The sequence below is a fragment of the Salvelinus fontinalis genome, chromosome 10 (genome assembly GCF_029448725.1).
Source record: "Salvelinus fontinalis isolate EN_2023a chromosome 10, ASM2944872v1, whole genome shotgun sequence".
In the NCBI taxonomy this organism is placed as follows: Eukaryota; Metazoa; Chordata; class Actinopteri; order Salmoniformes; family Salmonidae; genus Salvelinus; species Salvelinus fontinalis.
In genome coordinates this window covers 910,608-927,479 of record NC_074674.1, presented here as the reverse complement: position 1 = coordinate 927,479, position 16,872 = coordinate 910,608, and the positions used below count along the sequence as shown (strand labels likewise).

The 16,872-nt window shown below is 40.7% G+C and overlaps 1 protein-coding gene across 1 annotated transcript in view; it reads right to left on the bottom strand.

Annotated features, from left to right (window-relative positions):
- Positions 1-7,514: 7,514 nt before the first annotated feature.
- Positions 7,515-16,872, bottom strand: part of LOC129863329 (laminin subunit gamma-1-like) — a 29,423-nt gene continuing 20,065 nt past the window's right edge. The window contains exon 2 of the mRNA XM_055935220.1: positions 7,515-7,855. Coding sequence (XP_055791195.1) covers positions 7,515-7,855 — 341 coding nt within the window. The remainder of the gene's footprint in view (positions 7,856-16,872) is intronic.

Below are 16,872 nucleotides of genomic sequence, written 5' to 3'. Positions count from 1 at the left end.
CCATAAACATCACAAATGGTCCTTTTGTTCGATTAATTCCGTCTATATATCCAAAATGTCAATTTATTTGGACCGTTTCATCCAGAAAAACACAGCTTCCAACTTTCGCCAAGTCACTACAAAATACATCAAAAGTTACATGTAAACTTTACCAAAACATTTCAAACTACTTCGGTAATACAACGTTAGGTATTTTTAAACGTTAATAATCGATCAAATTGAAGACGGGATGATCTGTGTTCAATACAAAAAGAAAACAAACTGACGCAACTTTTTTCGTAAAGTGACTCTCTCAAAATATTTACTTCATGTGACCCTCATTTACGATAGCCCTACTTCTTCACTATACAAAGGAATAACCTCAACCGATTTCCAAGGACTGGTGACATCTAGTGGAAGCGGTACGAACTGCAAGCAAGTCCATTAGAAATCTGGTCTCTCTAAAAAACTAATTGAAAAGACACTGACATAAAAAAAATACAAATTCTGAATGGTTTGTCCTCAGTGTTTTGCCTGCTACATAAGTTCTGTTATTCTCACAGACATGATTCAAACAGTTTTAGAAACTTCAGAGTGTTTTCTATCCAAATATACTAATAATATGCATATCTTATATTCTGGGGATGAGTAGCAAGCAGTTGAATTTTGGCATGCTATTTTTCCCGAAAGTGAAAATGCTGCCCCCTGCCCTCAAGAAGTTTTAATAGCAATGTTCATTCTAATGGCACACAGGGATCTATGCAAATTCAAGCGACGATCTGCATATATCCCAGGGTGCCTTTAGTGAATGCAGGAATTATCACCATGATTGTGTTTGCTAGTGACAGAGAACTCATTATTGCATTCAATACTTATTGATCCTGTAGCCTTCAACAATATAAATGTTTAGGGATCATAAAATCATTCAAATGTAATGTCCTGTGACAAAATCATATGGTCATGTACATCAACAGTTTAGTTTTCAGTTAACACATTGGTCTAAAACTACTGGTTTGCAGGCCACATCAGGCATGTCAATTATGGAAGTCACATTATGCTGGCTTGTGTAATGGTATAGATTTGTATTGGAATCCATCTAGAGTTAGGACAGCCAACAATTGGAAGGTTTAATCACCCACAATCTGCATTTAGAGTGACTGCCAAATTAGGGAGAATTAGGACAAAGGAAACTACATTAACCATTTAAATTGGAGAAACCCTCTCAGTAAAGGGGGCCATAAATCCAACTACTTGGAAGTTTAGAAATATGTATGTTATTTATCTTTGTACCGCACAAGATCAATCTGCATGTAAAAACACATCTATGAATATAAACAATTCTAAACATAAATCTGCAATAAAGGTTATTTTTTTAATTTTTTAAACAACAAACTATGCATTCAATAAAAAAACAGGCAACAATTATCTGTTCATCAATAAATTAGTGAGTCAGTCAGTCATGGTTGGTTTAGTGGAGTGGTTGATGGTGTGTTTCTGTCTTTGTGTTGGGGGATGGGAAGGGGTGGGGTCTAAGTTGCAACCTGTAATAAAACATGCTGCGAGATATGATCATGATTCGCATGGTTTTAAGTGTCTGAGTGTCTTACTTTGCACAAAGTCAAAATTAAGATCAAACTCAAGTTAATTTACAAGAGAGACTCCTGATTTAATAAACCTCTCATTGACTTTATGGAATTCCACTCTACCTTCAGTATTTTTGCTTTATTTAGACCAGAAATGTAACCTGGTCTCCAGATGGGGAAGCACATACTATGTGTTCAATTCCCATCAATGCCTATTTGCTTGATGCTGGGAGTGTTGCCCACAAGACCACGGCACTGGATGATCCGTTCATTTCTATCATGAATCTTGTTTCGAACTATGCATTTAAGCAATTTACAACGTGTGTAGATGTTACATAAAGGGTTTTGTTTGAATATTAAAAATGTGTAGCAAATGTGTTTTAGGTGTTTCTAAATCTCATAAAAAAGGTTTGGGGATTATTGTAATTGTTGTTAGAGAATGGAGCTTTGCTCCCCACAATGTGCGAACGTGCATAAAGATAGCCGAAAAATAGAGAGTTGACGTCACTGTTTTAGCACTTTCCACTGACTGTCGTATTTTTTTAATTGTTGGCGTCTTGAAGCTAAAATTGGGATCATGTATAATCTGCTAATGACCATAAAAAGTGAGGGGTGAGGGGATTGTCAAGTCTACAGAAAGGTACATGACTGCAAGTCATATCCTAAATTGATAGAATAATGTTTCTCTACTGTTTATCTGCATTATAGCCATCTACAAGGTACTATAATAAACAGGAAACATGGTGTTTAAGGATTACAGCATTTCACTGACTAGCTTTTGAAGTCTATTATCTATTTATTGAGCATGAAACAGTCTGTATGTCCAACACAATCTCGTTCACATACAATTGCAGAAACACACACACACACACACACACACACACACACACACACACACACACACACACACACACACACACACACACACACACACACACACACACACACACACACACACACACACACACACACACACACACACACACACACACACAATTCAATTTGCGACGATTGTACATCCGCTAAGAAAGTCTGCAAAAAATGTAAAACAACATCAATGGAGACGTCAACATACAAGTGTAAGTAAAAATGTTTTTGTTTGGTTGGTGATCTTTTGGTGATCTTTTGGAAATTGTAGAAATAAAACATTTCCCTTCTTCAGAGGTTCCAGCTAGGCAGGCTAACGTTAGTTAATTAATTTGCTAGCTATCATACAGTACGAATATATTAATAATTATATATTTAATATAAGTAATTGAATATAGCACATATAAAGCACCCACAAGCCACTGGTGGCTGAAAACACAATCATTGACGTAGATGAAGGAGTGACGAATTTCCGGCCAAGAGTGGTCCATTTAAAAAATAATTCCTTCCTCCCTCGCCCCTTGCCCTGCAAGTGCATACTCGTCAGACGTCATGATACGTCATCAGAAGTGTCCACTTAATTTGAGGGCTGAGGGGATAGGGTGTGTCTTTTAAGTGGACCGCAGGCAGTGAGTGCCTCTATTGAGGGAAGAGAGCCAGCAGGCAGGTGCATTATTTCCTCATCGTTAGTCATGGTTCACTGTGTACATTTTCTCCCCGATTCTCCTTCAACAGTTTGCCTTGTGCTAAGGACGCATTCAAAACGCAGTCGGAACTCGGAAAAGAACGAGCTCCGACTGGGAAAAATGTATTTGAACGTTAATGACTGAAATAAAGTATTGTTATTGTAATGTTCCTAATGCAACATGAGGAACCTTGTCAGGAGATGCAGACTTCTTTGTGTAATGGCAAAAAATCCTGTATGAGGTGTTAATGAGTAACATCATTGGTGCAAGCTATATGCACTTCCTAGTTTTAGAGATGCTACACTGAACAAAAATGTAAAAACAAGACGTAATAATTTCAAAGAGTTTGCTGAGTTACAGTTCATATAAGGAAATCAGATCCTAATCTTTGGATTTCACATGACTGGGAATACAGATATGCATCTGTTGGTCACAGAAACCTTAAAGGTCATGCACAGTAAAAAAAAATGTGATGATATTTGAAGAAAATCTGATCGAAGCATGAAAAAGGACTGTTGCTTCTACATAAAGTTTGATCATAAAGTTACTGGTCGCCTCCCCCATGTCAAACAATTAAGTGGACAAGGCGACGTCACCTTCACTCTCATTTTAAAACACCAATGGTAACATGATATTATTTTACCTAATTTAAATAAGTACCAACTTCGTACAAGGCATGTTTGCAGAGGGAGGTGGTTTATCTAGCTAGATAGCTAATCTAATGTTGCCAACATTTGACTGTAGGGTGTCAGCAAATATAATTAAAAGTTTACCCTATTAATCTATGGAAAAGATACTGATAATGTTCCCCTTTCATTTGTGGCTGGTATTACCTAGATACTGGCTATCTAGGTCTTCAGCCAGCATGGAACAAAAGTCAACAAATGTGTCAGTGTTAACCTGTTTGGGCTGCAGGGGCAGTATTGAGTAGCCAGATAAAATGTGCCCATTTCAAACGGCCTCGTACTCAATTCTTGCTCGTACAATATGCATATTATTATTACTATTGGATAGAAAACACTCTCTAGTTTCTTCATATTAGGCATCTTGTGATTCCAGACAATATTTCCGATTTATTAAGTGTTTTACAGCGGAAAAAAAATGTAGCGTTATATTAGCTTAGCACAATAGCCAGAAACACAAGCCATTTCCCAGCAGCAAAAGTTAGTGATCGTAACAAACCAGTAAAAAATATATAATTTTTGACTAACCTTGATATTCTTCATCAGATGACAGTCCTATAACATCAGGTTATACATACACTTATGTTTTGTTCGAAAATGTGCATATTTAGAGCTGAAATCAGTGGTTATACATTGTGCTAACGTAGCTACTATTTCCCACAACATCCGGATATTTTTCTGACACTTTTTCTGACACACATATTCTGACCAAATAGCTATTCATAAACATAACTAAAAAATACATGTTGTATAGGAAATGATAGATCCATTAGTTATTAATGAAATCGTCGTGTTAGAATTCTAAAAATAACTTCATTACGACATCCAGCTTCGGTATAGCTAGAGTACCCAAAAGCTGGGCGCTGACGACTAGTTCACATGTACGACAGATATATGAAATAGCATCATAAAATGTTTCCTACTTTTGCTGATCTTTCATCAGAATTTTGGACAAGGGGTCCTTTGTCAAGAACAATCGTTGTTTGGATTTAGAACGGCCTCTTTCCCTCTCGATTTAGCAAGCACACTAGCCAAGTGGCACGAATCTCTCCATCGTCAACAAACTCAGAGAACGGAACACGGCAAAACTCCCGAAAAAATGTCAATAATCTGATTAAACTATATTGAAAAAACATACTTTACGATGATATGGTCACATGTATCAAATAAAATCAAAGCCGGAGATATTAGTCGTCCATAACGGCAGCTAAACAGAAGGCAAATCCAGGTTCCTTCTCGCGCCTTCCTGAAAACAGGAAATGGGTGACACGTCATACAAAGAGCTTTTATTCCACTTCAGACCAAGATAAAAACTCAATTTCTTCTCTCACCGCCTCTTGACATCCAGGGGAAGGTGTATGAGGTGCATGTATACTAATACGTATCATGCCCATTTATAGGCAGGACCCAGAACAGAGCCTCGATTTCAGACTTTCCACTTCCTGGTCAGGAAGTTTGTGCCAAATGAGTTCTGTTTTACTCACAGATATAATTCAAACGGTTTTAGAAACTAGAGAGTGTTTTCTATCCAATAGTAATAATAATATGCATATTGTACGAGCAAGAATTGAGTACGAGGCCGTTTGAAATGGGCACCTTTTATCTGGCTACTCAATACTGCCCCTGCAGCCCAAACAGGTTAACCATAAATGGTTCTCGAAAAACGTTGTCCTTGTCAGCCAAATAGTTCATATTAGTGGGAATCTATTTACATGGAGAGAATTTATGGAAAGATACAACTTTGAGGTTTCAAGCAAGGAATATGACACTGCTTATTAAAGCTATAATTAGTGGGATAAAAACTTTACTTCAGAATAATGCATATTTTGGAATATCTCCGATTGTAAGCGATATCCAGGTGAATGGCATTGGTCTACTAGATACGAAATTCAACAATCGTTTATTAAGGGATATTTTCTACAGGAAGTCTATTCCCTCTGCAATATTTTGTTGGGCTTCATCGTTTGATGTAAACTGGCGCCATGCTTGGCTCAGTCCACACAAATGTATGATGAATAATAAAGTAAAGGAGATCTCCTTTAAGATTATCCATAGATTCTATCCGTGTAATAGCTTGATTTCTAAATATATACCTGATGTTACCAGTGAATGCAGTTTTTGTGAACTAGAAACTGAATCTATTGAACACTTATTCTGTCATTGTTTATATAGTGAAGTGTTCTGGACTGATGTAAAACTATATCTTGGCCTCAAATTGCATACAACCATTGAAATTTTCTAAGTTTGACATATTATTTTACTACACTGATTCCACAATTGAACGTGAGTATTTCATAAATCTCTTTATTTTATTAGGAAAACATGTTCATACACAAATCAAAATGTATCAAGAAAAAACCCCTTTCCTAATTTGTATATCTGATTTGGAAAACTATTTAGAGTCTTTAAAACGTATACAAAACAAAATGTCCAAAAAATGTATTCGCTATATGTCTGTATTTGATTTGATATAATGTGGATTAGTTTACTTTTTTTCTCATTTCTTTGTGGAATCCCTCTGGCTGTTCTGTTTATGTTTTGCATGTTACTGTTAATAAAAAAATACAAAATAAATAAAAAAAGGTTTAAGTCTGGGCTTTGGCTGGGCCACTCAAGGACCTTCAGAAACTTGTCCCGAAGCCACTCCTGCGTTGTCTTGGCTTTGTGCTTAGGGTTGTTGTCCAGATTGAGGTCCTGAGAGCTCTGAAGCAGTCCCTGCCGCTGAAAAACATCCCCACTGCATGATTCTGCCACCACCATGCTTCACCGTAGAGATGGTGCCAGGTTTCCTCCAGACGTGACGCTAACATTCAGGCCAAAGAGTTCAAGCCTGGTTTCATCAGACCAGAGAATCTTATTTTTCATGGTCTTTGAGTCTTTTGGTGCCTTTTACTGAAGAGGGGCTTCCGTCTGGCCACTCTACCATAAATACCTGATTGGTGGAGTGCTGCAGAGATGGTTCTCCTTCTGGAAGGTTCTCCCATCTCCACAAAGGAACTCTAGCACTCTGTCAGAGTGACCATCAGGTTCTTGGTCACCTCCCTAATCAAGGCGCTTTTCCCCTGGTTTCTCCCTTGGCTTGGTTTTTGCTCTGACATGCACTGTCAGCTGTGGGACCTTATATAGACAGGTGTGTGTCTTTCCAAATCATGTACAATCAATTGAATTTACCGCAGGTGGACATCTCAAGGATGATCAATGGCAACAGGATGAACCTGAGCTCAATTTCGAGTGTCATAGCAAAGGGTCTGAATACTTATGTAAATAAGGTATTTCTGTATAAAAAATATATACATTAGCAGAAAATAAACTGTTTCCACTTTGTCATTATGGGCTATTGTGTGTAGATTGCTGAGGATAAAAAAAAAATCTATTTTAGAATAAGGCTGAAACGTAACAAAATATGGAAAAAGTAATGTGGTCTGAATGCTTTCCCGAAGGCACTGTTTATGTAAAAAATACACACAAAATGTATTATGTTAAAATGCAATGGTTCGTGAAGGCACGTTGAAAACAAGTCCTCCATATGCTAATTAAGTATTGTACATGTTCCCTAATCTCTCCTTGACTTCAAAATACCTCTGTGACTTGTCTGCTACCATAATACCAACAGCCCATTCAAACGCCTCTACATCAGTCACTCTAAACATGTAATTTTCCCACAGTTCCACCGAAACCAACCTACTGCCACTACCCTGTTTCTCTCAGTTTCCCTCTCACTCGCACACACACGTACGCACACACATCCTCACCTGCAGCACGGCGCTCTGGTCAAAGTTATATGCGCTGGGTCGTCCCTCCAAAGTAGAGAAGGCCACGTTGCCCCCAGTCAAAGGGGAGATGTCACTGAACTCGTCGGTGCACAATGCCATCCTCTCGTCGTCCCCCGGGCGGATATATCCCTTGGCGTTCTTCCCGTAGGTCTTGCTACAGGAGGCGCTGTAGTACTGGTAAGGCATCCATGGTCCATCCTGATTTGTCCGCTTGTAGATGGCAAAGCTCTCCGGTCGGCTGGTGTAGAACTTGAGCCGCACGTAGGTGATCTCAAAGGCCTTACCTGCGGAGATACAGGAGTTAGTATACTACAGTGTGAAGGGATGCAGGGATTAGTAGGTGCACTACAGTATGTAAATACAAATGCATTTCAGCAGCAAACTTTCTGTCCCCCTCCATTTCTCCCCACAGAAACAGACTTGGTCTAATTGTTTGCCACACACATTGCTTGCTAGCCCTGCTGTCGTTAGTCCCATCAAGTATTGCATTTTATAACTTTATAACATGTAAAAGGACAAATGCCAGAGTCTGTTTATCATTATGATTTATGTAAGTTTCTTATTCTACTCTCCACTCCGCTGTAAACTCTGCACTCGCCTTTCAGTTCAAGATTTTAGGCACAGATTATGCACCTCTCATTTTTTGGTTTCTCTCGTTTTGGGAGTGTTTTTGATGTTTATTAGAAATGTTCATGTTTATTTTAATGAGGTCTTTTTTCAGTAACATGTGAAGTATTGGCCATTAGAATTTATCGTGTGCAATAGCAGGCCAATTGCCTCCAAGCTCATCATTAAGTTTGAGGCCCTGGGTCTCAACCACGCCCTGTGCAATTGGGTCCTGGACTTCCTGACGGGCCGCCCCCAGGTGGTGAAGGTAGGAAACAACATCTCCACTTCGTTGATCCTCAACACTGGGGCCTCACAAGGGTGCATGCTCAGCCCCCTCCTGTGCTCCCTGTTCACCCATTACTGCGCGGCAATGCACGCCTCGAACTCAATCGTCAAGTTTGCAGACGACACAACAGTAGTAGGCTTGATTACCAACAACGACGAGACGGCCTACAGGGAGGAGGTGAGGGCCCTCGGAATGTGGTGTCAGGAAAACAACCTCTCACTCAACGTCTACAAAACAAAGGAGATTATCGTGGACCTCAGGAAACAGCAGAGGGAGCACCCGCCCATCCACATCGACGGGACAGTAGTGGAGAAGGAGGAACGTTTTAAGTTCCTCGGCATACACATCACAGACAAACTGAAATGGTCCACCCACACAGACAATGTGGTGAAGAAGGCACAACAGCGCTTCTTCAACCTCAGGAGGCTGAAGAAATTTGGCTTGTCACCTAAAACCTTTCACAAACTTTTACAGACGCACAATTGAAAGCATCCTGTCGGGCTGTATCACCGCCTGGTACGACAACTGCACCGCCCACAACTGCAAGGCTCTCCAGAGGGTGAACAACGCATCCCCGGGGGCAAACTACCTGTCCTCCAGGACACCTACATCACCCGATGTCACAGGAAGATCATCAAGGACAACAACCACACCAGCCACTGCCTGTTCACCCCGCTACCATCCAGAAGGTGAGGTTAGTACAGGTGCATCAAAGCTGGGACTGAGAGACTTAAAAATAGCTTATATCTCAAGGCCATCAGACTGTTAAACAGCCATCACTAACACGGAGAGGCTGCTGCCTACATAGACTTGAAATCACTGGCCACTTTAATAAATGGATCACTGGTCACTTTAATAATGGCACTCTAATAATGTTTACATATCTTGCAGTACTCATCTCATATGAATATATAGTATTTTATACCTTCTATTGCATCTTGCCTATGCTGCTCTGTCATAGCTCATCCATATATTTATATGTATATATTCTTATTCCAACCCTTTACTCCAAATTTGTGTGTATTAGGTAGTTGTGGAATTGTTAGATTACATGTTAGATATTGCTGCACTGTCGGAACTAAACTCAGCAAAAAAAGAAACGTCCCTTTTTCAGGACCCTGTCTTTCAAAGATCATTTGTAAAAATCCAAATAACTTCACAGATCTTCACTGTAAAGGGTTTAAACACTGTTTCCCATGTTTGTTCAATGAACCATGAACAATTAATGAACGGTCGATAAGGCACTAACATCTTACAGACGGTAGGCAATTAAGGTCACAGTTATGAAAACTTAGGACACTAAAGAGGCCTTTCTACTGGCTCTGAAAAACACCAAAAGAAAGATGCCCAGGGTCCTTGCTCATCTGCGTGAAGGTGCCTTAGACATGCTGCAAAGAGGCATGAGGCCTGCAGACATGGCCAGAGCAATAAATTGCAATGTCCGTACTGTGAGACGCCTAAGACATCACTACAGGGAGACAGGACAGACATCTGATCGTCCTCGCAATGGCAGACCAAGTGTAACAAAACCTGCACAGGATCGGTACATCCGAACATCACACCTGCAGGACAGGTACAGGATGGCAACAACAACTGCCCGAGTTACACCAGGGACGCACAATCTCTCCGTCAGTACTTACACTGTCATCAATAGGCTGAGAGAAGCTGGACTGATGGCTTGTAGGCCTGTTGTAAGGCAGGTCCTCACCACACATCACCGGCAACGTCGCCTATGGGCACAAACCCACCGTCGCTGGACCAGACAGGACTGGCAAAACGTGCTCTTCACTGACGAGTCGTGGTTTTGTTTCTCCAGGGATGACGGTCGGATTCTCGTTTATCGTCGAAAGAATGAGCGTTAAACCGAGGCCTGTATGCTGGAGCGGGATCGATTTGGAGGTGAAGGGTCCGTCATGGTCTGGGGGGGTGTGTCACAGCATCATCGGACTGAGCTTGTTGTCATTCCAGGCAATCTCAAAGCTGTGCGTTACAGGGAAGACATCCTCCTCCCTCATGTGGTACCCTATATGAAAAACTATTCTAATTTAGAAGGCTAAAATCACATTGCTATCTTTTCACAAATGCTTTCGTGTTTTACAACATTTAGATGTAAATCGGGTAACTCGGAAGTCTCTACTGTCAGATGATTATTGTTTCTCCACCAACATTTTCCCACATTCTTTATGTTAGATATATTGATATATTGTTTCAATGTCCAATCTTTAGATGTTAAAGTTTTGGCAAGTCTCTCTCTGTTGTAACACTCAGCCATTCCATTCTCAATACTGCAAAGGCAAGAGAGAGAACGTTTACGACCGGTCGTTAAGTAGCAAGACCGCCACAACTTCCCCCTTCCTCTCTGGTGGGAGAGAGGAGGGGGGGTGGCTATCTTTGAAACAACATGTGAAGCAACATGTGATAACATAAAACTACACATGACAACATGTGAAAACACAATCTCATGAAATAAATGTCACAACCTGGGGAAGAACAATTTCAACATGTGGTACCATGATACTACACGTGACAACATTTGAGTGCATGTGAAAACCCAGGTGTCAAATGTAATTTGAGAATGTTTTACATTGAAAGGCATAATTGACATGAATTGCGTTTAAACATAGATGCTTCTGCAGTGCAACCAGGTTCATACTTATACATAATATATTTTATAAAATGAGGGTATGGTTTAGGAACAGTGTTTTTACCTAAAAAAGGTACACATCAAATCAAATCCATTTTTATTGGTTACATACACGTGTTTAGCAGATGTTAATGTGGGTGCAGCAAAATGCATATGAACTCACATGGTACAGTTGGGTACCTTGTGGGTGTAATGGGAAATTTTTCTAGACATTTCAAATATAAGGTGCGATCGTCACTGCGCTTTGATAGGTGGGACAATGTACTGATGGGGCTCATTAGCATATTTGGGGGCACAGTCAAATACATGTGTATTTTATGCCAACCTTCAGTGAAATTGTATCAGTTTATGTGTTTGAGGGTTATGCCAATGCAAGTAGAGCACCTCATTTGACACAGTCTGTTGTAGACACATAGGCACTAGTAGTTCTCAACTGGTGCTACAAAATTGTGAGTGCTAAACCTTAATATTTGTTGACAATACAACAGAACCAATCAACTGGAATGACAATTTATCTCAAGGGTGGCCAAACATAAACATCTGAAATCCCCAGCCCTACTAAGCCATGCCTCCAGTCTCTGATCTGATCCGGTGGATCATAGCTCAACTACCCAACTAAGTGATCTAAATGGCTGGATTAAAAATAACCCAATGTGTGTTCTGTCCACTAAAGTGTCATGACTCTCCTGGTTGAGGATTCAAGGCCTCAGATCAGCTTGGTAAATAGCTGACAACAATCAGACCCTCTTACCCACAGAAGAGGGGAAGGGGGGGTGGGCCGGTTTTGACACCTTAACACTCTGTCTTAAATTCGAAGGCCGGAGGGGAATCTCCGGTGGTCGCAGTATCATGCTGTGGGGATGTTTTTCATCCGCAGGGACTGGGAAACTGGTCAGAATTGAAGGAATGATGGAATGGCGCTAAATACAGGGAACTTCTTGAGGGAAACCTGTTTCAGTCTTCTAGAGATTTGAGACTAGGACAGAGGTTCACCTTCCAGCAGGACAATGACCCTAAGCATACTGCTAAAGCAACACTCAACTGGTTTAAGGGGAAACATTTATATGTCTTGGAATGGCCTAGTCAAAGCCCGGACCTCAATCCAATTGAGAATCTGTGGTATGATTTAAAGATTGCTGTACACCAGTGGAACCCATCCAACTTGAAGGAGCTGGCGTAGTTTTGCCTTGAAGAATGGAAAAAATCCTAGTGGCTAGATGTGCCAAGCTTATAGAGACATATCCCAAGAGACTTGCAGCTCTAATTGCTGCAAAAGGTGGCTCTACAAAGTTTCGACTTTGGGGGGGTGAAAAATTATGCACGCTCAAGTTTTCAGTTTTATTGTTTTATTTCTTGTTTGTTTCACAATAAAAAATATTTTGCATCTTCAAAGTGGTAGGCATGTTGTGTAAATCAAATGATACAACCCCCCCAAAAATGTAATTCCAGGTTGTAAGGCAACAAAATAGGAAAAATACCAACGGGGTAAATACTTTTACAAGCCACTGTAAGAAGGATATTGTGACCTCTGGTGGACCACCAGAGCCTTACATTCAACGAGCCATTCCCGTAGAAGGATCGATTGGTTTCAAAGAGATGACGGACAATGACATTTACACGTAAATACATTACATTCCTTAACAAACAGTCCACTAGGGACTTTTGTCTCATTTAAGTGTGTATGTGTATTCTGTGTAATTAACTTCAAGAAGTTTGTGACGGTCAGAATGAGAGTGATATGAGATAATGATAAAAAAGTGACTGTTATCGATACATATATATACAGTTGAAGTCGGAACTTTACATACACCTCAGCCAAATACATTTAAACTAAATTCACAATTCCTGACATTTTATCCAAGAAAAATTCCCTGTCTTAGGTCAGTTAGGATCACCACTTTATTTTAAGAATGTGAAATGTCAGAATAATAGTAGAGAGAGATTTATTTCAGCTTTTATTTCTTTCATCACATTCCCAGTGGGTCAGAAGTTTACATAAGCTCAATTATTATTTGGTAGCATTGCCTTTAAATTGTTTAACTTGGGTCAAACGTTTCGGGTAGCCTTCACACAAGTTTCCCACAATAAGTTGGGTGAATTTTGGCCCATTCCTCCTGACAGAGCTGGTGTACCTGAGTCAGGTTTGTAGGCCTCCTTGCTCGCACATGCTTTTTCAGTTCTGCCCACAAATGTTCTATAGGATTGAGGTCAGGGCTTTGTGATACTACTCCAATACCTTGACTTTGTTGTCCTTAAAACCTCACTAGGGTATGTGGGACTAGCTCGTCAACAGCCAGTGAAACTGCAGGGCGCCAAATTCAAAACAACAGAAATCCCATAATTAAAATACCTCAAACATACAAGTATGTTAAACCATTTTAAAGATACACTTGTTGTAAATCCAGCCACAGTGTCAGATTTCAAAAAGGTTTTACGACGAAAGCACACCAAACGATTATGTTAGGTCAGAGCCAAGTCACAGAAAAACACAGCCATATTTCCAGCCAAAGAGAGGAGTCACAAAAAGCAGAAATAGAGATAAAATGAATCACTAACCTTTGATGATCTTCATCAGATGACACTCATAGGACTTCATGTTACACAATACATGCATGTTTTGTTCGGTAAAGTTCATATTTTTATCCAAAAATCTGAGTTTACATTGGCGCGTTATGTTCAGTAGTTCCAAAACATCCGGTGATTTTGCAGAGAGCCACATCAATTTACAGAAATACTCATAATAAACATTGCTAAAAGATACAACTATGATGCATGGTATTTTAGATCCACTTCTCCGTCATACAACCGCTGTGTCAGATTTCAAAAAAACTTTACGGAAAAAGCACACAATGCAATAATCTGAGTACAGCGCTCAGAGACGAAAACATTCCAAACAGATATCCGCCATGTTGTGTAGTCAACAGAAGTCAGAAATAGCATTATAAATATTCACTTACCTTTGATGATCTTCTTCAGGATGCACTCCCAGGAATCCCAGTTCCACAATAAATGTTTGTTTTGTTCGATCAAGTCCATAATTTATGTCCAAATACCTCCTACTTGTTCGCGCGTTTAGCCCAATAATCAAAATTCATTTGGTGCGATCACTAGGTGCAGACGAAAATTCAAAAATGTCCGTTACAGTCTGTAGAAACATGTCAAACGATGTATAGAATCAATCTTTAGGATGTTTTTAACATAAATCTTCAATAACGTTCCAACTGGAGAATTCCTTTGTCTGTAGAATTGCAATGGAACGCAAGCTAACTATCACGTCAATGCGCGTGGTCAGCTCATGCCTCTCTGGCAGACCTCGGACTCAATCCCCTCTCATTCGCCCCCACTTCACAGTAGAATCCCCAAACAAGGTTCTAAAGACTGTTGACATCTAGCGGAAATATTAGGAAGTGCAATATGACCCCATAGACACTGTGTATTCGATAGGCAAAGAGTTGAAAAACGACAAACCTCAGATTTCCCACTTCCTGTTTGGATTTTTTCTCAGTTTTGCCTGCCATATGAGTTCTGTTATACTCAGACAGTGTTTTCTATCCAAATATACTAATTATATGCATATCCTAGCTTTTATGGCTGAGTAGCAGGCAGTTTAATTTGGGCACGCTTTTCATCCAAAATTACCAATGCTGCCCCCTACCCTAGTGAAGTTAAGCCATTTTGACACAACTTTGGAAGTATGCTTGGGGTCATTGTCCATTAGGAAGACCCATTTGCAACCAAGCTTTAACTTTCTAACTGATGTCTTGAGACGTTGCTTCAAAATATCCCCGTAATTTTCCAACCCCTTTTTCCTCCAAACATATCGATGGTCATTATGGCCAAACATCTATTTTTGTTTCATCAGACCAGAGGACATTAATCCAAAAAGTACGATCTTTGTTCCCATGTGCAGTTGCAAACCATAGTCTGGCTTCTTTATGGCGGTTTTGGAGCAGTGTCTTCTTCCTTGCTGAGCGTCCTTTCAGGTTATGTCGATATAGAACTCTTTTTACTGTGGATATAGATACTTTTGTACCCGTTTCCTCCAGCATCTTCACAAGTTCCTTTGCTGATGTCCTGGGATTGATTTGCACTTTTCGCACCAAAGTACGTTTATCTCTAGGAGACATAACGCGTTTCCTTCCTGAGCAGTATGACGGCTGCGTGGTCCCATGGTGTTTATGCTTGGGTACTATTGTTTGTACAGATGGACGTGGTACCTTCAGGCGTTTGTAAATTTCTCCCAAGGATGAACCAGACTTGTGGAGGTCTGCATTTTTTTTCTGAGGTCTTGGCTGATTTCTTTTAATTTTCCCATGATGTCAAGCAAAGAGGCACTGAGTTTGAAGGTAGGCCTTGAAATACATCCACAGGTACACCTCCAATTTACTCAAATGATGTCAATTAGCAGAAGCTTCTAAAGCCATTTTCTGGAATTTTACAAGCTTTTAAAAGGCACAGTCAACTAAGTGTATGTAAACCTCTGACCCACTGGAATTGTGATACAGTGAATAATAAGGGAAATAATCTGTCTGTAAACAATTGTTGGAAAAATTACTTGTGTCATGCACAAAGTAGATGTCCTAACCTAAGACTTTGGAAAGCAGACTGCCAGACATCATTGCAGAGCATGCATGTGTTTCCTGTGGAACTTATTTAGCAAAACCTAACATCTGAGTGGCGGCATGATTTTCAGATAGGCAAGAAAGCAGACACCTCAACAGGGCCCTGATTAGTGGGTATGCTGAGCACACCACGGTGGGCATCAAAGGTAAAATAACCAGCCAGCCAGCCAGCCAGCCAGCCAGCCAGCCAGCCAGCCAGCCAGCCAGCCAGCCAGCCAGCCAGCCAGCCAGCCAGCCAGCCAGCCAGCCAGCCAGCCAGCCAGCCAGCCAGCCAGCCAGCCAGCCAGCCAGCCAGCCAGCCAGCCAGCCAGCCAGCCAGCCAGCCAGCCAGCCAGCCAGCCAGCCAGCCAGCCAGCCAGCCAGCCAGCCAGCCAGCCAGCCAACCAAACAAAAAATAAACAATCACAACATCAGACACCTTTAAGGGTGGACTGTGCATGTGACAGAATTAAAGATGTCATTGATTTGTTGATCTACCTCTAGTGCCTTATTAACCATCTATCGGGCTGCATAGGAAGGAATACAGGGATAAATGGATAGAAAAATTGAGAGAAAGAGGGCTAGAGAGAGAGGGAGAGAGTTGGGGAGATTAAACGAGAGAGTGCGTGCGTGTGTGAGAGAGATAGAGAGAGGGGAGACATGAATAGAGAAAGAGATACAGATGTGGGAAGGCAGAGGCAAGGGAGGGATGAAGACCTTCCACTTTTATCTCAGGGATTTTCAACTCAACCAAATTATTTCATTATTTGATTGTAACACTCCTTATAAAATGGAAAAGCCAAAGCTGAGAAAAATAGGCATCTAAATTAGCCCCGTCTGCTGGATCCCCGGCAAAGAAGAAAGTTCCTCTGAATTTCTTATGTGGGGGCGTCTGAGAGGGATTTGGCAGGCTCTGCAAACATCTAGCTATAATTGATGTTATAGTCTAATTGAGGCACTGGGGGTGAGCATACATTTTTTGTTGTTTTGTTTGAGTGGAGAGTGGAGTCTCACAAGCCGGGTTCAATTAAACCTTGAAGGCACTATATTTCCGCATATTGCAGAATCTTCATGCTTGCATGGCCACTTGTGGATGATTCTGCTGCTGCATGGGCTCTCAACCGTGAGGAGATGAGTATGCTGAGAATAAGTATGTGTTTC